At 54.6% G+C, this 20,005-nt stretch overlaps 1 protein-coding gene across 1 annotated transcript in view; it reads right to left on the bottom strand.

The window, feature by feature from the left end:
- The window catches only part of EEA1 (early endosome antigen 1), a 44,423-nt gene extending 28,760 nt beyond the window's left edge, over positions 1-15,663 (bottom strand). The window contains exons 1-6 of the mRNA XM_054167805.1: positions 15,516-15,663; positions 9,407-9,499; positions 4,094-4,221; positions 2,430-2,484; positions 2,259-2,324; positions 352-391 (exon numbers count right to left, since the gene is read on the bottom strand). Of these exons, the coding sequence (XP_054023780.1) occupies positions 352-391; positions 2,259-2,324; positions 2,430-2,484; positions 4,094-4,221; positions 9,407-9,499; positions 15,516-15,539 (406 nt within the window). The 5' untranslated portion in view covers positions 15,540-15,663. The remainder of the gene's footprint in view (positions 1-351; positions 392-2,258; positions 2,325-2,429; positions 2,485-4,093; positions 4,222-9,406; positions 9,500-15,515) is intronic.
- Between the last annotated feature and the right edge of the window lie 4,342 nt (positions 15,664-20,005).

The raw sequence follows: 20,005 nt of genomic DNA, 5'->3' as shown, positions 1-20,005 counted from the left end.
AGTTTAAATAGCAACAAGCAGAGTCCTTCTCAGCAACAGCCTTGCACTGAGGCCTTGAACACATGAAATGATTAAAAACATGCCCAAAGGTACCCCTGAAAACTGCATTCAGAGTCAGGAGGCAGCCTGCCTCATTCTGTCAGGCTTCTGGCAGATTGGCCCAGACTGCAGCTACCAAAAGCACTGAGAATGAGCTCCTTCCACCCCCCCACCCCCAACAGTTTACCATTCCAGCTTTCTAGGTGTTTTAATGTACCAGAAGTGCTCTTGCATGAGCTAAAAGCTACCCTGACACACACATTCAGGAACCGCAGGGGGGTGCAGGAATGAACACAATGAAAAGTTAATCACCTGTGGATGTAGTCGTTGACAATCCATCAGACTTGGAATCCTTAAGAGAGCAGAAGAAAGGCAGCATTAGGCACAGCAGAGGGAAAAGCTGCTGCTCCCACAGCTCATCCCCTTGGGGCCAAGAGAGGGAGATGAACACTGCTGTGCTCAGGCAGGGCCAGTGCTCCTAGAAACCCCTGCCTTCAGACAGCTGTGTCAGGAGCAGTCCCTTCCCTGGAGGTGCTCAAGGCCAGGCTGGATGAGGCCTGCAGCAGCCTGGGCTGGTGGGAGCTGTCCCTGCCCATGGCAGGGGGGTGGAATGGGATGACCTTGAAGGTCCCTTCCAACCCAACCCATTCCATCTCTGACTGGAAAGGGCCAAGATGATTTTCCATTCCATGTATCACCACCAGACTTTCAGACTTGCAAGACTCAATTAACAATCCCCAACCCTTCTCTCTCTCCATACTGAAATCTGCCCTAAAGCCACAGGCTCCACACACTCTGGGAGGGAGAGAGAGCTCCCAGCCATCACTGCACACACTCTGGGATGGAAAGAGAGCTCCCAGCCATCACTGCACACACTCTGGGAGGGAGAGAGAGCTCCCAGCCATCACTGCACACACTCTGGGAGGGAGAGAGAGCTCCCAGCCATCACTGCACACACTCTGGGAGGGAGAGAGAGCTCCCAGCCATCACTGCACACACTCTGGGAGGGAGAGAGAGCTCCCAGCCATCACTGCACACACTCTGGGAGGGAGAGAGAGCTCCCAGCCATCACTGCACACACTCTGGGAGGGAGAGAGAGCTCCCAGCCATCACTGCACACACTCTGGGAGGGAGAGAGAGCTCCCAGCCATCACTGCACACACTCTGGGAGGGAGAGAGAGCTCCCAGCCATCACTGCACACACTCTGGGAGGGAGAGAGAGCTCCCAGCCATCACTGCACACACTCTGGGAGGGAGAGAGAGCTCCCAGCCATCACTGCACACACTCTGGGAGGGAAAGAGAGCTCCCAGCCATCACTGCACACACTCTGGGAGGGAGAGAGAGCTCCCAGCCATCACTGCACACACTCTGGGAGGGAGAGAGAGCTCCCAGCCACCACTGCACACACTCTGGGAGGGAGAGAGAGCTCCCAGCCATCACTGCACACACTCTGGGAGGGAGAGAGAGCTCCCAGCCATCACTGCACACACTCTGGGAGGGAGAGAGAGCTCCCAGCCACCACTGCACACACTCTGGGAGGGAATTCAGCCAGGAAGCAGTGTCTGAGGTTTGTAACCACCCAGCATCTCAAGCAGCTCATAGAAGAAGTGGTGAGAGGCTCCTTTGGCCACAACACACCACAACCTGCCCTGCCTTGTTAGCTCAGTTCAGCTGGTGTGAAAGCAACACTGCTGTTCTCCACAAGCTCTTCACCAGCCAGACCCCTGCCCAACACCACACTGGGCTGAATTTTGAACAAACTGAGTTTCTTTACTTGGGCAATGACTTTGGTTTGGTTTAATAAACTGAGTTCTGAATAGGCCAACCAGAAGGAAAAGCCTGAACTGACCCTGCAGTGTCTGGAAGAATCCTTTGTCCAGGGAGGTGGTGGAGGCCCCATCCCTGGAGACATTCAAGGTAAGGCTCTGGGCAACCTGCTGTAGTGGAGGATGGCCCTGCCCAGTGCAGAGGGGTTGGGCTGGGTGACCCTTGGAGGTCCCTGCCAACCCAGACCGCTCTGCGAGTCTCTGTTCTGACTTTGTGCCTCAGCTTTACAGAGAGAGGTGATTGTGGAGAGAGAAGTGGCTTTGTTTCCAAGAGCATGGCAACATTCCCAGTATGGAACTAACTCAATCAGGCCACGTGCCTTACAGAAAGGTTTTACTCCTCACTGGCACTGCTGCTGATAAACCTGCTGCAAGTATTTTAAAGCAATTACTTGCTGCCGCTGCCCCTGCAATTTCTCTAGCTCCTTCTTCAGCTCTTCTGAATACCACCTCTCCTCCTGGGGGGGAAAACACAGGAGAGGGGGGAGAGAGGACTTGAGATCTGCTGGAACAGGCTGCAAATTGAGACAAAGGGCCAAGGGTGAGTAAAAGACATTTCCAACCTTCAGTGAAGCTTGCAAGTCCTGGACCTCCTGGCGGAGCAGTGAGACTTCGTCCCTGAGCGAATCCATCCACAGAGCAGGGAGAAGGAACACAGAGTGGTTAGCTTTGGTCTCCTGCACCTGGGAATGCAGCTGAAATGACTGCAGTGGTAGCCAAGGACCACCTCAAGAGAACTGACAGCATGAGAAGCTCTGCCTCTGGCATTGGTTTGGAACTTGGAACAAACCACAGGATGGGAAGGGTTGGAAAGGACCTCGAAAGACCACCCAGACCAAGCCCCCTGCCAGGGCAGGGCACACAGAGCACAGCCAGGGGGGGCTGGAAAGGCTCCAGAGGAGACTCCACAGCCTCTCTGGGCAGCCTGCTCCAGGCTCCAGCACCCTCACAGGGACAAAGTTTTCCCTCCTGTTCCCCTGGCACCTCCTCTGCTCCAGCTGCCCCCAGTGCCCCTTGTGCTGTGCTTGGCCATCCCTGAGCAGAGCCTGGCTCCAGCCCTGCACATCTTTATCCCCAGCACTGAGGGCAGCCCTCAGGCTCTGCTCCCAGCCCCAGCTCCCTCAGCTGTGCTCACAGGGAGATGTTCCACTGCCTGCAGCAGCTCTGTGCCTCTGGGATGGACTCTTCCAAGCAGTTCCCTGAGGTCCTTCCTGAAGTGAGGGGCCCAGAACTGAACACAATATTCCAGATATGGCCTGAGGAGGGCAGAGTAGAGAGGAAGGAGAAATTCTTTCCAGTGAGGGTGAGGAGACTCTGGCACAGGTTGCCCAGGGAGGCTGTGGCTGCCTCCTCCCTGGAGGTGTTCAAGGCCAGGCTGGATGAGGCCTTGAGCAGCCTGGGCTGGTAGGAGGTGTCCCTGCCCATGGCAGGGGGGATGGAAGTGGATGATCTTTGAGGTCCCTCCCAACCCAAACCATTATTCTGTGACTCTGAATCACCCTTGCAGAGTCATGTTGGAATACTCATAGGAAACTCCTAAGACAAAGCCTCCCAAGCCAACACAGGCAAACTACTCAGTGCAAGTTTTCCAGAGTAAGCCTGAGGTTATCAGCTCTTGCCCCACACCACTGCTCTCAAAAGGAAAGCAGCCTGGCAGGTTCCCTAGGAATGAATTCAACAGGAGAGGTTTGACCAAAGAGTTAAATAAAGGAGAGAAGGATTCTGAAGCATGGAGTTTCTGGGACACAGGAGGAAAAGGAATGGCACAGGAAAGTGTCAGACTTGCAGATCATTAGGCAATATGGGAACCTTCTGAGGCAGATATTGAGGTTATATTGCCCAGCAAGAACCCCAGCTACCCAGAGACAAACTCAGGATCCTTCCCTGCCCTCAGGGTTGTCCTCCCCCACCCTCTAGGGGTGAAACTGAAAGCAGGGAGAACCTCTTCAGTTTTTTCCTGCCACACTCCTGAAAATCTCTCCAGTGTCTACCACTGCCCTGCCAGCTGCATGGGAAAGTGATTTCACAGGCAGGAAACACATGGATCTGATTTGCCTCTCCTGGCAGGGCACTGCCACTCAGTGGAAGTTTCTCCCTGCAGCTGGAAATGGAGCATGAAGAGTTAAGGACCTTGGCTACACAATGAAGTGTTCAAATTCATCCAGCCCCCAGTGGCAGGAGAAGCAGCTCCACACTGACACACAAGCACAAATGAGTCCTGCTGCACCTTTCTGGTGAGAGATGACCTTCTCCTCCATGACTTGACTCAAGGCCAGAGTTATGGACTGCTTCATAGTGCTTGAACAGCTCCTCAGCTGATCCATGAGACTTCATACAGAGAGGACAAATAAAGCCCTGGTACAAAAAAGAGGGGAAAAAAAGACAAACCCCAAGAGATGAGAAGCAAAACCTTTGCTGATTGGTTTTCTTTCTTCAATCTTATTTTGACACAGAATTCTGCTTCTGGCTTGCACACCTGAAGGGGAGCACACACCAGTGTTACAGTTCAGACCAACCATTTCAGGCTCTGCTAACAGATTTGGCAATTACAGAGCTACAAAAAGCCAACAAAAGCCACACTGCATCATTGCTGTCTGCCCTGCCCTAGGTGCTCCTGCTTTGGCACTGGGGTTGGGCTCAGTGATCTCCAGAGGTCCCTTCCAACCCCTACCATTCCATGACTCCATAACTTGGGAGCTAGTTCTGCCCTCTAATAGCTGAGATTTACTTTCAGGCCTGATAAAGTCAAGCTCCTCAGTGCTCTCCTCTCTGCCACAAGGCAGATGAGGTAAAGGATTGCTTTCAGGCACCATCAGTCTTGGTACAACTCATGAATGCAGGATTCTTTGGGAAGGACACCAGGAAGCTCAAAGCCACCCTGGAAGGAAGCCCACTGCTGGCTCCTGTCCAGCTTCTCCCCCACCAGCACCCCCAAGTCCTTCTCTGCAGGGCTGCTCTCAATCTCATCACCCCCAGCCTGGATTGGTATTGAGGATTGCCCTGACCCACAGGACCTTGCACCTTGCCTTACTGAACCTCAGGAGCTTCTCCACAGCCAAGGTCCCCCTGGCTGCCATTCCATCCTTCAGACTTACCAACCACAGCACTCAGCTTGGCATCATCTGCAAGCTTGCTGAATGATGAATGAGAGACTGGTTTGATCTGACTTAAGGAACAGAGAATCCACTGGATCAGAACTTCTAATTCAGGACACATTTGCAGTCTTGTGGATTGTGACAGAATGAAAGCCTTACTCATCAACAGTAATAAAACCAGAAGAGAACTAAAGGAGGAATTATGGTCTGTTCTGCTCAGGAAGAATCCAGCTTCATTTCTGGGAAGGCTCTGCAACTGCAGCCTGGTATAAAATAATCTTCTGGGCCTAAAGGAAAAAGGTCTCTCACTGCAGGCTAAGTACCCCAAAACCTGAGAGGTCTCCTGGTCTTAATTATATAAACCATGACCTTTTGACCTGCTTTTCTAATGAGCAAATAGAGTTGGTTCCAGAGGACACCACTGGCACCTTCCTGCTCATGCAAACAGAGAGAAGAGGTTTGTGTGGTGAAAGGCATGGAACATATGCCAACAGGATCGTCCTTTTGATGTCTTCCTCAGCTCCACTCTAACCCTGCTCTGCCTCAGCTTCACACCATTCCCCCTTGGCCTGGCTCTAGGCACCCTCAGCAAAAGTCTCTCTGCAGCCTTCAAATAACTCCAGGATAATCTCAACCCCCTCCTCTAGGGTAATCAGAATACTGATGGGCTTCATCATCTTCAGGAATAACATTCCCCAACCTCTGCTGGTCTGTGGGGTTGTTCTCACCCAGCTGCAAGGCTCTACCCTAGTCCTTGCTGGATTTCATGCAGTTTCTCCCTGCCCATCCCTCCAGCCTGTCCGGGTCTGGCTGAAGGGCAGCACAGCCTGAGGGGTGCCAGCCACTGCCCCCAGCAATACCACACCTCTCCTCATGCTGATTCTGGTGTGAGGTAAATCAAGGAATGCCACAGCCTTATTGAGGAGGAAACCCCAGCAAAAGCTGTTCCAGAAGCACACAGCAGTGACTGCCAAGCCCCCCAGTCCCACAGCTCGAGTGAGACACAGCTGCAAAGCAGGGAGCGAGGCAGAGTCCCTCTCCTGCTGAAGGCACACTCTGGAACCAGGCACAGGAGATCCAATCCTGCCTCAGCAAGGCATCAGAAGGAGCAATCAAAGAGGCTGCCACCCAAGCCAGGAGGGAAAGAGCTGTGTTCATGTCAAGCAGCCCAGCACCAAAGCCAGTCAAACAAAGTAAACAAAACCCACAGTGACAGCTGGGAGGTCACGGAGCTCCTGTCTTCCTCCTGTGCCAGTGTGCTCCTTCTGGTAATGCTCAGACAGAGCAGAGGCAGTTACACACACCTGCATGCACAGTGGACAGATGAAGCCCTGTGAAATGTACATTTGGGGTTAAGAAACTCATCAGGAAACAGGCAACAGAAAAGCAGATTGGGACTCAAACTCTGCCCAGGCTCTCGGGTTGAAAGCTCTCTACAAAGGCAAAGTCAGGTCTCCTCTGGGAAAGATTCTCCAAAGCACTTATCAGGTCCATGGAGAAGGCTAGGAGCAGGAGTTAGGAACAAGAAGGAAGAGTTAGGAACATGAAGGAAGAGCTTATGAAGGAAGAGTTCTGAACAAGAAGGAAGAGTTCTGAACAAGAGGGAACAGGTATGAACAAAGGTTATGAACAAGAAGAGAGAGTTATAAAGAAGGAGAAGGAGTTATGAACAAGGGTTATGAACATGAAATGGAACAGTTATGAACACAAAAATAAACCAATCTAAACCCCACTTTCACAGCCAGCAGCATGCTGCACACTACTACTGTTCACTCCAGCCACTGTTGGTGCTCCCTTCATGTGACACAGAAATCAGCTGCAGAAGTTGTGAATGAACATCAGGCATCAGGTCAGATCTGCTGAGACCCTACCTGGAGTACTCTGTGCAGCCATGAGACCCCCAACCCAAGAAGGACATGGGCCTGATGGACTGGGTCCAGAGCAGCCCACAAAGGTGATCAGAGGGCTGGAGAACCTCTCTAATAAGGACAGGCTGAGAGAATTGGGAATGTTCAACCTGGGGAAGACTTGACTCCAGGGAGACCTTAGAGCAGCTTTCTAGTACCTGAAGGAGACATACAGGGAGGCTGGGGAGAGACTGTTCAGAAGGGCCTGTGGGGACAGGATGAGAGGCAATGGTTTGAAAGTGAGGGTGGTGAAACACTGGAACAGGCTGCCCAGGGATGTGGTTGAGGCCCCATCCCTGGAGACATTCAAGGTTAGACTTGCTGGGTCCCTGGGCAGCCTGCTCCAGCTGGAGCTGTCCCTGCTGAGTGCAGGGGGGTTGGACAAGAGGACCTTTGAGGCTCCCTTCCAACCTGATGCCACCTGTGAATCCTTCACATAGTTTCCCACAAGGCTGCCCAGATGTTTCACAGAGGGAGATAAGGGCAGTGTGGTGAGACTGCAGAAATGCCCCCAAGCAAAGCTGGCAGCAGCAGGAGGGGCTGAGGCAGCAGCACAACTCTGCACCTAGCTGGCATCCCTCAGGGAAAAGCAGGCACCTTCCTGGGTACAACTAACAAACAGATCCAAACCCAGCATGCTCACTAGAGAGCTGCCACAGCCTACAGGTAAATCAGTTTCTGATAGACAACAGCAGCCCTGGAGGTGTTGAAGGCCAGGCTGCACGAGGCCTTGAGCAACCTGGGCTGCTGGGAGGGTTTGGAACTGGATGAGCTTGAAGGTCTCTTCCCAGCCAAACCATTCTGTGATTCTAGAACAACATGGAAGCAGAAAAGCCAACTTGTAGCTAGTGGAACAGCTAGGAGATACTGCCACACTGCACAGCATCAACCAGCAGTGGCACAGCAGCCTCTGCTCTGACCCAGTTTTGAGTCAGCAGCAAGAAAAGCCAGTGGAGCAATAATGCAGGAACTTCACCACCCTGACACCTCCCTGACTGCAGGGAGGCTTGGAGCCCCCTGCCAAGCCAAGCCATTCTGTGAGTCTGTGCCAAGAAACTCTTGCCCCCCCTGCATGAAGGCACCTTGTGACACCCAGCAGCTGTACAGGCAGTGAGAGTGCTCTCAGGCTAACAGAACTGTGCCCTTTCAGCCAAGCTTTGGAAAGAAGCAGCTGCCCCACTGCACAGTTCTAGGCCTCTTTAACTCCTAATTCAGGAGGGTTTAGTCTGCAATTCAAGAACATGTCTTTGCTTCAGGGACAGTGTCAGTGGGCATGCAAAGGAGATGTGGGCTCCAGGATGCATGGCCTGTATGACATGCAGCAAAATGTTAAGGAGAGATCATTCAGAAAGGAGATCAGGAGGAAATTGTTTCCAGCAAGGGTGGGGAGACACTGGCACAGGTTGCCCAAGGAGGCTGTGGATGCCTCCTGTCTGGAGGCGTTCAAGGCCAGGTTGGATGAGGCCCTGAGCAGCCTGGGCTGGTGGGAGATGTCTCTGCCCATGGCAGGGGGCTGGAGCTGGATGATCTTTAAGGTCCCTTCCAGCCCAACCCATTCTGTGATTCTAAAGTGGGGCTTGGTGGGCCTAGAAGCAACCTGCTCTAGTTGGGATGTCCCAGCTCACTGCAGGGGTTGGGACAAGATGACCTTTAGAGGTCCCTTCCAACCCACTGCCTGCTATGATTCCACTGCCTGTAGTAAGGCTTCCAGCACCAAGCAGTGCCCAGATGGAAGGCAATCAGGAATTTAAATAGCACAGAGAAAGTTTCTGTTCTCCCTTATCACAGCAGACATAGAAGCGTTTGAATCATCATCCACTTTATTCAGTGTAAGAAAAGGGCACTTTGCTGCCTTTAATGCTGTAAGAGGAGTAATTAACCTTGCACTGCATTTGTATGCTAAGCCTGAAACATTTTCAAGCTAGGTAATCAGGCTCCATTAGCACAAAGCAGCTTCAGCAGCCAGCAGAGGAGGCTTCCATTTCTCAGAGTTAATGTTTGACAGCACTGTAAAGCCAAAGTCATTGTAATATGGGATCGAAGCAAGAGTAACAGCTGCCTCTGCTGGTTCAGCACGGCATACAGCACAGAAACGGACAGGCTTTAGGCTCCAGCACCAACAAGACCCCAAGATGCTTCCTGCTTCACAAGGAGGAGGCTGCCAGCACAGCTCAGCAGCAGCAGGGGGGGAGAGGGAGCATGAGTGTGATGAACTGTTAAGCCTAGCTCTTCAGAGCTCTGATAAAAGATTCATTAACAAGGAAGCTGCTTGGAGCTTGTGTCTCATTGCTGTTGATTTTAACAATTCATCTCTAAGATGAGAGGAAGGATTGCTTGTGACCATCCAGGCAGGCAAGCCTAGGAACAGACACAGGAGTGGCCTGGCCTTCCTTTGTTTGAAGAACTGCTTAGAAGGTAACATTCCTCAGTCTTCCCTCTATTTAGACAGGCCATGAGAAGTTCCTCCCAAGAGCTTCATGGATCAGGGCAACAGCAGCCAAGGCCTGGAGCTGCAGTGCCAGGGGCAGTGTACAGTACCTCAGAAGAGCCTTCATTGTTCAGGTCCACAGCATTCCCTGGGGCTGCAGAAGAATCAGAGTCTGAGCTCTGAGACCCTCCTCTGCCTGGAGTCTGAAAGAGAGGGGAGAGAAATCAGAGTCTGGGGAGTGCTTGGCAGGGGGAATGGACTCAGTGATCTCCAGGGTTACAGAGCCCTGGAGCAGGCTGCCCAGGGAGGCTGGGGAGTCTCCTCTGCAGCCTTTCCAAACCCACCTGGATGCATTCTGTGTGCCCTGCCCTGGGTGATGCTGCTCTGGCAGGGGGGTTGGACTGGATGATCTCCACAGGTCCCTTCCAACCCCAACCACTCTGTGAGTCTGTGAGACTGTAATTGATAAAGCAGAGCACCTAGAATCACAGAACCATTTTGGCTGGCAGAGACCTTTAAGACCACAGAGTCCAACCCTTAACCCAGCACTGCCAGGTCACCACTAAACCATGGCCCTCAGCACATCTCCAGGGATGGGGACTCCCCCACTGCCCTGGGCAGCCTGCTCCTTTTGGGGAAGGAAAGGGTTCCTCACATCCAACACAATCCTGCACAAAGGATTCTCTACCTGCTGGAGCACAGAAGGAGCAATGAAGTGAAGAAGCTGAGGCTCAGTTACATAATCTTCAGGGCAAGCCTTTATCCAAGGCTCTCCATGCATCACAGAGCAAGCAAACACCAGAAGCAAAGGCCAGGATTTCAAACCAGTTCCTCTCATGAGACAAAGAATTAGGCTAAACTCTGCCCTCATATGGAACCATTGAATTGTTTGGGTTGGAAAAGCTCTCTAAGATCACCCACTCCAACCAGCAACCCAACCCCACCATGGCCATCAAGTCATGTCCCCGAGTGCCATGGCCACACAGCTCCTGAACACCTCCAGGGATGGGGGCTCCACCACCACTCTGGGCAGCCTCTGCCAGTCCCTGACCACTCTGGCAGCAAAGTCATGAGGAAAAAGCTTCTGTACCAAAAGGGTCCTCACAGACTGGAACAGGCCCCCAGGAAAGAGGCCAAATCTCCAACTCTGTGTGCATTGAAAAGCCATCCAGATAGGGTGCTGAAGGGTATGGTGCAGCAGTGGCCCTGGTACAGTTAGGTGGTGGTTGGACTTGATGATCTTGAAGGTCTCTTCTGCCCACAGTGAGCCTGTGAAACCCCCTGGCAGCAACACAGGCCTCTGCCTGCTGGGAAGGACTCCATCATGGCCCACCTCAGTGCTGCCCATTTCACAAGGACGTTTGTACATTGGGCTCTGCTGGTTCTAGCCCCAAGAACTGGAGAGCAGCAGAGGCTGCAGGGTGCACACTCTTCAGTCCCAAGCAAGCAGAGTGTTGTCACTATGTGGTCACTTGAGGCATTTGCTGTATGAAGCACTGCAGCCATGCTGCCATCACAGCAGAAGCCATCACATGGGGTGGCTGACCACCAGCCAGAAATGACTGAAGAGCACCTGGGAAAATCCCTTTAACCTTTCAACAAACAAAGTGCTGTCCTCCAAAAGGGAAAGCAGGATTCCAAGCCAGGCTTTGAAGCTCAGTACAAACAGGTGGCACTTGCTGCTGAGTGCCAGGAAAAGGGAAGAAAGGTGAGAAGGAAAGAGGAGGTTAAGTGACTTTCAAGATCTGGAGAAACAGCCCAGAGCATCTACCTGCTGCTGACACAGGCCAGTAAGAGACAGACTGGGTTTGGATGAGGTCCTGAACAGCCTGGGCTGGTGGGAGCTGGCCCTGCCCATGGCAGGGGGTTGGGACTGGATGAGCTTTAAGATCTCTTCCAACCCATTCTCTGTCTCTATGAACTGTGGTCCTAGAAGCAATCTGCTGAACTTCAGCAACCTGCTCCCTGTGTTCTCTGCCAGCTAATGCAAAGGAATCTCATTGCCAACAGAAAGGATGGCAATGGCTGGAGCTGGTTTGCTGTGAGGAGCAGAAAGTGATACCATGAATGAGCTGAGCTCATTGGATGGAGTGCAAACAGGGACTGGTACCAGGTTCTTTGGCAGAGTCATTGATCTGTGTCTAGCTGCACTCCACTCACTCTCAATAACTCTTCTCAGCAGTTAGACATTCAGAATTAATTAAACCTTGGGAGAAAATATGTTAAGCCTCCAGAAAGTCTGAACAAATATGGATTTATACAGTGGCCCCAGCACAGCCTGAAACACTGCACAACACTCCTGCTGTCCAAACACCTTGAGCTGCTGAAGCAACAACAAACAAGACACAAGAATGAGGAGGTGAGAAGGAAACCAAACAACAGAGGCCAGGCCAATGAAGAACAGCAAAGTTTAGTTCTAAAGGAGTGTGGCATGATTCTATTTCAGCCTGGAAAAGAGGAGACTGAGAGGGGATCTTATTAATGTTTATGAACATCTGAAAGGCAGGAGATAAAAAGAAGGGGCCCAGGCTCTTTCCAGTGGCGTCCCATGATAGGATAAGTGGCAACAGACACAAACTGGAAGACAAAGTCTCATCTCAAAGTGAGGAGAAACTCCTGGAGCAGGCTGCCAGAGAGGTTGTAGAGTCTCTCAGCCTGGAGACTCTCAAGACCCCATCTGTTTGCCTTCCTGTGGCACCTGCCCTGGGCGATCCTGCTCTGGCAGGGCAACAGGAGACGATCTTCAGAGGTCCCTTCCAACCCCTGCCATGCTGTGACTCCATACATGGAAAGATTCCTGACCTCACAGGCAGAGAGCCTGCCTTTCCCATTGTGCCACCAGTCCCACAGGAGCAGACCTTGTACTCAGGAAGAGACACACCTGGTCCCTTCACCCCCACCTGGCAGGAGGGCACGAGCACAGCTGCAGTTCAGCACCCACCCAAGTAAACAAACCACCCAGGAGCCCTGCAATCACCAAGCCCAAAAGAAGATGATAGCCAAGGCAGGAGATGCCACACATCCCAGCAAAGTCAATAGCCCTGCTCCTGAGCTTGGTGTAAGGGAAAAGGAACCTGCATTACCCAAGCTAAAGAAAAGCCTGCAAAGCCCTAAGCCCTCTTCTGCCTCTAGAGCACAAGATCCACAGACCAAGAAGCTGAGTGAGAAGAGAGCACTAGGATCTCACCTCCACAGCACAACCACTAACAGCTGGAGCCAGTGAAACCATAGGCATAGAACCTTGCAACTGTTGAGGCTGGAGGAGAGCCTTGAGATCACCAAGTCCAACCTCTCCCCCAGAGCTCACAGCCCCACCACTGCTGCTGAGCCACTGCCACCTCCCTCAGCACCACATCCACCTGGCTTTGAAATGCCTCCAGGGATGGGGACTCCACCACCTCCCTGGGCAGCCTGGGACAGTGCCTGAGAAGCCTTTTTGGGGGAAGAGCTTTTTCCAGGCATCCAAGCTGGACACAGGCTGGCACAACCTGAGCCCATTTCCTCTTGCAGGGGAGAAGAGACCAACCCCCAGCTCACTGCAGCCCCCTGTGAGGCAGCTGTAGAGGGCAACGAGGTCTCCCCTCAGACACAAAGAAGGAAGACAAACCCTCATGTGAGCAGGAGTCAACAGAGGAGTCCCTCACTGCAAAGCAGCAGATCAAACCAAGCAGCTTGCCATGAGCCTCCTCATTACAACACAGGTTTTGCTGGGGGGGGGTTTGACAGCTTTGCTCTCTTGCAAATAGAAGCAGCAAGCTTTGCTTTCACAGACTACAGCCACTGCCCCACTAGCAGGTGAAGCAGAAAGGGGCCACAAGGGACACAAAGCACCTCCAGAGGTGAAGACAATTAAAAGAAGAGACATCTCCCTACAGAATGTGCTGCCAGAAATCAAGGTATCTGGGCAGGAAGGCTGCGAGTTGGACGCTGCACACACTGCCTTTTGCAGATACCTTTGTCCAGAGCAGCACAACAAACACTGCATGGAACAGGCAAGTGGCAAAGAAGGAAGGAAAGGTGGGGAGAGAGGACAGTGCAAAGGAGCAGAGCAGATGGGACCCCAAGGTGTCACACTGAAAACAGAGCATGCAGGGAAAGCAGCTAAACCAAGGACCTAGCTGAAGACAGCCTGGAAAGGAGAAGGCCCCAGGGAGCCCTCAGAGCAGCCTTCCAGTACCTGAAAGAGGCCTACAAAAAAGCTGGGGAGAGACTTTGCAAGGTCTTGCAGTGACAGGATGAGAGGGGATGGATTAAAGCCTGAGGATGGGAGATTTAGACTGGAGATTAGGAAGAAACTCTTCAGAGTGAGGCTGGGGAGACTCTGGCACAGGCTGCCCAGGGAGGCTGTGGCTGCCTCCTGCCTGGAGGTGTTCAGGGCCAGGCTGGATGAGGCCTTGAGCAAGCTGGGCTGGTGGGAAGGGTCCCTGCCCATGGCAGGGGCTTGGAACCATCTTTGAGGTCTCTTCCAACCCAAACCATTCTTTGAATCTGAAGTTTTTCTGAGCCAAGGCTCACTGAAAACTCCAGAATACATCAGAGTCCTTCCCCACACTTTGGCAGCCTCAGCTTGCAAGTCACAAAGGTCTGCCCGAGGCGGTGCACACAGTCACCGTGCCTCTACAGAAGAGCCAAGGCTCTTGCACTGCGAGGTGGACTTTTAGAGCCGTGGTTATTTGTAGCAGTTAAAAGCTTAACTCGTTTCTCTTCTTTATTTTTGGGGGCAGGAAGGATTCTGTTCCACCCTTGCTGGCAATCAGCTCTGCTGGACTCCTGTAGTTTCCAGGACCCCCTGGGCAACAGCCATTTGTTTAAGCTTTTCAGAGAAGATTTCCTACAGCACAAAAACTTCTGCACTGACTTTAGGTTTGGGTAGGAAGTCTCCAGCTGAGCTAATATTTAGGGGCAAATTTCCTCTGGCACTCTTTCAAGCTTCCCCCCCCTCTCAGAGCAGCTTTCCTTGCCTGCCTCTTATTCCTCAGAATCAATAAACACCCAGCCAAATGCTGCCAGTATTTAATGAGGGTCCGGACTAAGTTTCCCATCCAACTTCAGGAAGGAAGTTCTCTCCCTGTAAACAACCAAACTCCAAACAGACCCAGAGCAATCTTCACCTGCTCCAGGACTGAAAAACAATCCCAGGCACGCTTTATGCCAAAACCAAACCCATCAGCGTGCACGCCCAGGGTGCTGTCTTCCCCTTTTAACAGCTTCCTCGCCCAGCAGAGGAGGTCAGCAGGCTGCACCCCCGATGAGACCCCCAATCCGAACGAGGGGTCACACAGGCAGCACGCTCCCGAAGAAACACTTGACAGGCTGCTGGCTCCTCCTCTACCCGTGAGCTCCTTCTGCATGACACCGAGACCGCTGCTGTGGGCTCTGGAGCGCTGCCTTCCCACCGCCTGCGTGACTCAACCCTTTTTCCCCCCCGGTGCATCCTCCAGCCAAGAGCCAGCGACCGAGGAGTCCCCGGGCCCCGAGCCGCGCTGACACCGGCCCCGAGCCAGCAACTCCCTGACAGCTCTCACCAGCGAGCTGCAAGCGGAGAAACGCCAGGGTTTGGGAGAGCCAGGAGGATTTCATCAACGACCGTCACAACTCGAGCTTCCCACAGCAGGCAGCGCTGCCGGAAAAGCCGGTTCCTAAAATGAGGGAAGCGAGCAGCCGGGGGCTGCGGGGCCCATTCCCGGCGTCGGGAGCCTGCTGTGCCTTGCTGACCCCCAGAGAAAGAGCCGCGGGTCCCCGCCTCGGGGGCTCTCCCCCGGCTGGGCTCCCCTGAGCGCGGGCGGCCGCCGCGGCCGAGCGAAGGCGGCGGGCGGAGACACCGGCGCTGCGGAAAGGAAAGGAACCACGCCGGGGCAGGGCCACCCCTCGCCCCACCGACAGCACCGGACCGCCCCCTCGCCGGGCCGCAGGAGCCCCCCCGCTCCCCGGCACCTCTCGCCCAGCCCCGCGGCGTGGGGCTGCGCGGGGCCGTCCCGTCCCATCCCGGCCGAGCCGGGGCCGTCCCCGGCGGCGGGCCGGAGCGTGGCGGCGGACGAGCCCACGGCCTCCGCGGGCCTATCCCCTGCCCTGCCCTGCCCGGCGGGACGAGCCCGGAGCTCCGCGCCCGCGGCGGGCAGCCCGGCCCCAAGCCCGGCCGGCACCAGGAAGCGGCACCGCCACGCCGCGCCGGGGCACGCCGCCCTCGCCGCCGCCCGGGCCGAGCCCCGCTCGCCTTACCCGCTGCAGAATCCGCCGGAGCATGGTGGCGGAGCCCGGATGCCAGCGGGCGGCCGCGGCCAGGCCGAGAGAGAAGCCGCGGGGCCCCCAGGCAGCGCCGCCCCCGCCCCGCAGGAGCCCGGCGCGGCCCCGCTCGCCCCGTGACAGCCGCCGGGGAGGCGGCACCGCGCCGCTCCGCCCCGGGGAGGGACCAGCCCGCACGGACCGGCGGCCCAGGGAAGGGGAAGTGAGCCGGGGAGGCCGCAGGTTGCCCGGGAGGAGGATGCTGGGCCGGCCGCGGCTGCCTTTCAGGCCGGGGTGGCTGCGGCGGCTGCTCCCCGGGGGCCGCTCCCCGCTCCCCGCTCCCCGGGGGCTGCTCCGGGGGCCCAGGCCAGGGCTGCTTTCCGCCGCGCCAGGCCCAGCACCGCAGCTCTCGGTGCGCCGCCGGCTCTCTGCCTTACGTCTGCCGAGGGCAGGGGGAGAAGGAAAGGGGGGACAGCGGTGTCGACCCCCCGGCCCTCGCCGCCCGGGGCAGGGGGGAGACCCGGCGGCTGCCCAGCCCCAGTGGTTCGGTGCTGCTCTCGCAGCGGCTGCCCCAGACGCTGCCAGCTGCAGCCCCCCGCTCGCGTTTCCCTGCTCCTGGCCAGGGGAAGGCAACAAACTGCAGCTGGAACTCGCAGCTGAGGGCTGGCTGCGTGAGGCAGAGGCAGCGCCGAGCCTGTCGGTCCTGCAGGATTGCAAGCACTGAGGCAGCGCTCCTTAAAGGAGGGTGGTTGAAGCAAACTTGCTTGCATAATTCACTGGAAATTGAATTCTGAAGGACCAGGTGCTTCATTGAAGCCCTGAACTGAAAAGGTGACCTTGTGGTGTGAGCCATTAGGTGCTCTTTAAATGTCAGAGAAGAGCATTCTGCTCAGAAAACCCCACCTGCTTTCCAAAGTAATACAAAGTACAGCCTCAAAACAGCAGTTCAGCCAAGAAAGAAGCTGTGTCTGTAGGTGCTGAGGCAAAAATCCACAGGAGATGTAGCAGGAGAGTTGAGTGGCCAGCAGATCGAGAGGTGATTCTGTCCCTCTGCTCTGCTGAGACCCTACCTGGGATCCTGTGTCCAGCAATGGGACCCCCAACCCAAGAAGGACACAGACCTGATGGAGCAGGTCCAGAGGAGGGACATGAAGATGATCAGAGGACAGGCTGAGAGAGTTAGGGTTGTTCAGCCCAACAGTTCCTCACTTGAGGTACTGAAGAGATTGGCCTGAGCATCAGTGCTGCATGTATGGGCGAGTGTGGTCTTCAGCTTCTCTAGACCTGTCCTGACTCTGTGAGAAAGCTGTAAGGGAGAGCTGAGGGCAGGAGGCTGGACCCTGTGCTACAGAAAGCCTCTCCCAAGGCAGTGCAATGCCTTGCATGAGTGAGGAGCACGTGCACTCATTAAGGCTGCAGGGGCAGGAGCTCAAAGTCATGCCTTCCATCTACTGCTGCAGAGCATGAACGTAGTGGAGGTTGTAAAGCTACCCCCAGGTAACTCAAAGACAAAATTAACAGAATCATAGATTGCTAGGATGGGTTGGGTTGGAAGGGACCTTCAAGATCACCCAGTCCCAACCCCCTGCCCAGGAGCAGGGACACCTCCCACCAGCACAGGCTGCTCAAGGTCTCACCCAGCCTGGCCTTGAACAGCTCCAGGGAGGGAGCATCCACAGCCTCCCTGGGCAGCCTGTGCCAGTGTCTCCCCAGCCTCCCTGGAAAGACTTTCTCCCCAGTATCCAGTCTCCATCTGCCCTCCTCCAGCTTCAGTCCATTCTCTCTATTAACAACAAGAAATCGCTCCAGTGATACTTTGATCCGCTCGCCCCAAGACTGAGTCACTGTGTGCCATGGGGCTTAGCTGGAGAGACAGGCCCTGGAACTAGAGAAAGCCCAGGAGCAGGCAAGAGAACTTAAGTCATAAATATGTATGAGACCATGTGAAAAAGAAACCTGCTATGAATCTGACCAAAATCTGGGCAGATCTGCCCCTGAGTCACACAGAGCACTCTCCCCCAGACGCCTCAGAGCAGGCAGCTGAAAGCCTGCCGCAAAACAAACACAGGCAAATGCCACCCTGAAGAGCTGTGGGGATACCACAGCCATTCTTACCCTGTTGCTTCAGAGATGTTAGCTCTTGCTGGCAACCTTCCTAGGCACTTTCCAGTAAATCATAGAAATCATGGAATTGTTTGGGTTGGAAGAGACCTCTAAGATCACTGAGCCCAACCAGCAACCCAACCCCACCATGGCCCCCAAGTGCCATGGCCACAGGTTTCTTGAATCCCTCCAGGGCTGGGGACTCCACCACCTCCCTGGGCAGCCTCTGCCAGTCCCTGGCCACTCTTGCACCAAATAAAACTTTCCTCCTCTCCAATCTCACCCTCCCCTGGCACAATCTCAGGCCAGTTCCTCTCTTTCTATCACCTGAGACTAGGGAGCAGAGCCCAACCCCCAGCTCACTGCAGCCTCCTCTTAGGGAGCTGTGGAGAGCAATGAGGTCTCCCTCAGCCTCTCCCCACTGAACACCCCCAGCCCCCTCAGCTGCTCCTCCTCAGCCCTGTCCTCCAGACCCTTCCCCAGCTCGGTTGCCCTTCTGTGGACCTGCTCCAACTCCTCAGTGTCCTTCTTGCAGTGAGGGGCACAAAGCTGAACCCAGGATTCAAGGTGTGGCCTCACCAGTGCCCAGTCCAGGGGCACCATCACTGCCCTGTTTGAACCTTATTGTTACTGAAATGAAATTAATAACAGCTTCTCCCAGCTTTGCATCATCTTCAGTCTGCTGACAATACCCTCCTCAGAGGAGCCTGCCCCTGCTCAGCCTGCTCAGGTTTGCACAGCTCCACAGCTGAAGGCATTCTTGGCAACCCCCATGGTGCTGCAGAGCAGCGGTGTCAGGGCCTGGCCACCTGCAAGGCAGTGCTGGGACTTCTCACAGCCTCCTTCCTGCAGGGAGCAATGCTGTGGCCAAAGCCTCCATGGAAATCATTTCCACCCAGGGGAAATCGATGTTGCTGTCCTGGCAGCACGACAGCAGTTTCATTTCTGGACAGGTATGAAGTGATTTCCTCTCTCTGAAGAGGCTGATCAAAACTGCCTCATCCAAGACCTGCGTCTCTTTACCCTCTCCTTGGAGGCCAAACCCCAGACACAGGGGAAAAGGACTCCTTTGGCATGCTTCTGACTCCAGTCTCGTGTCACAAGCATCTGGCCACGCTGTACTCTGCAAACTGGCAGCAGTTCCAAGCCTGACCTACGTGATGGACCTCTGGCACTGGCTCCAAGATGTTCAGTGTGTGCAGTGCTGGTGTGCACACAGTGGCCTTGCAGCCAAATATAACCACCCTGAGCACACTTATTTCGGAGATCCATAGAACTCTCAAGGCTGTGAGACACCTCTGAGATCCTCACAGAATCATGGAATGGGTTGGGCTGGAAGGGACCTCACAGAACACCCAGCTCCAGCCCCCTGCCATGGGCAGGGACACCTCCCACCAGCACAGGTTGCTCAGGGCCTCATCCAGCTTGGCCCTGAACATCCCCAGGCAGGAGGCAGCCACAGCCTCCCTGGGCAGCCTGTGCCAGAGCCTCACCACCCTCACTGGAAAGAATTTCTTCCTCATCTCCAGCTTCAATCCATTCCCTCTCATCCTATCACTCCCAGCCCTTGTCAAAGGTCTCTCCCCAGCTCTCCTATAGCCCCCTCAGGTACTGGTAGGCCTGAAAATATTGACCAAAAGATCCTCTGTGAAAACCTCCTCTTCAGTCAAAATGTTTTAAATCCTCTGAGTCTGTGCAGGGCACACACTGGACACCAAACCCAGGTGGTGCCCAATGTGTGCTGTGCTCATGCTGTGGATGTAGTAACTGAGGGCCATGTGCACATACCTAGGGATTTAACAACTGAAGAACAATCACTTGCATATTGCAAAGAGCCTTATCACTTCCCCATCACAATACTTCTACCTTCATCAGCAGGCTTCAGTTTTCCCCAGAAGCTTCTCAGACCATTAGCCAGCTGGTGATGGAGAGTGCTCAGATGGACAGCAACAGCAGCAAAGCTGAGTGCTGCTCTCCTGACACCTCCTTGCAAAGGGCTGCCTCATTTTAGCCAAAGAATGTCCTGCCTTCTCCCCTCAGCCCCCCACAAGGAGCAGCCAGAGGCTCCTAGTTAGCACTGAAAACCTCTGAGCACGTGATTAATATTTCAGCAAGTATGGAGGAACTGAAAAGCAGCAGAATTCAGTGGAAAGAGCTGGGCAGCCTTTCCCTAGGAGCTGATAGCTGTGCCCTGCATCATGGAAAAAAAAAGCCATTTTTCTTGATCAGGCACTCAGTGAGGTTGTTCCCTGGTACCCTCTGAAAGGTCATCTCTGGTGGTTAATGTGTAACTCCCCAACGTGTCAGCTCTTCCCCAAAGCATTCATTCAGGCTCTGCAGGGAAATTCCCTCTGCTGTCTGTGCCAGAGCAAAGGTAGCTGGCA

Source organism: Dryobates pubescens, chromosome 15, assembly GCF_014839835.1.
Source record: "Dryobates pubescens isolate bDryPub1 chromosome 15, bDryPub1.pri, whole genome shotgun sequence".
Taxonomy (NCBI): Eukaryota; Metazoa; Chordata; class Aves; order Piciformes; family Picidae; genus Dryobates; species Dryobates pubescens.
This window is presented reverse-complemented; position numbering and strand designations above follow the sequence as displayed.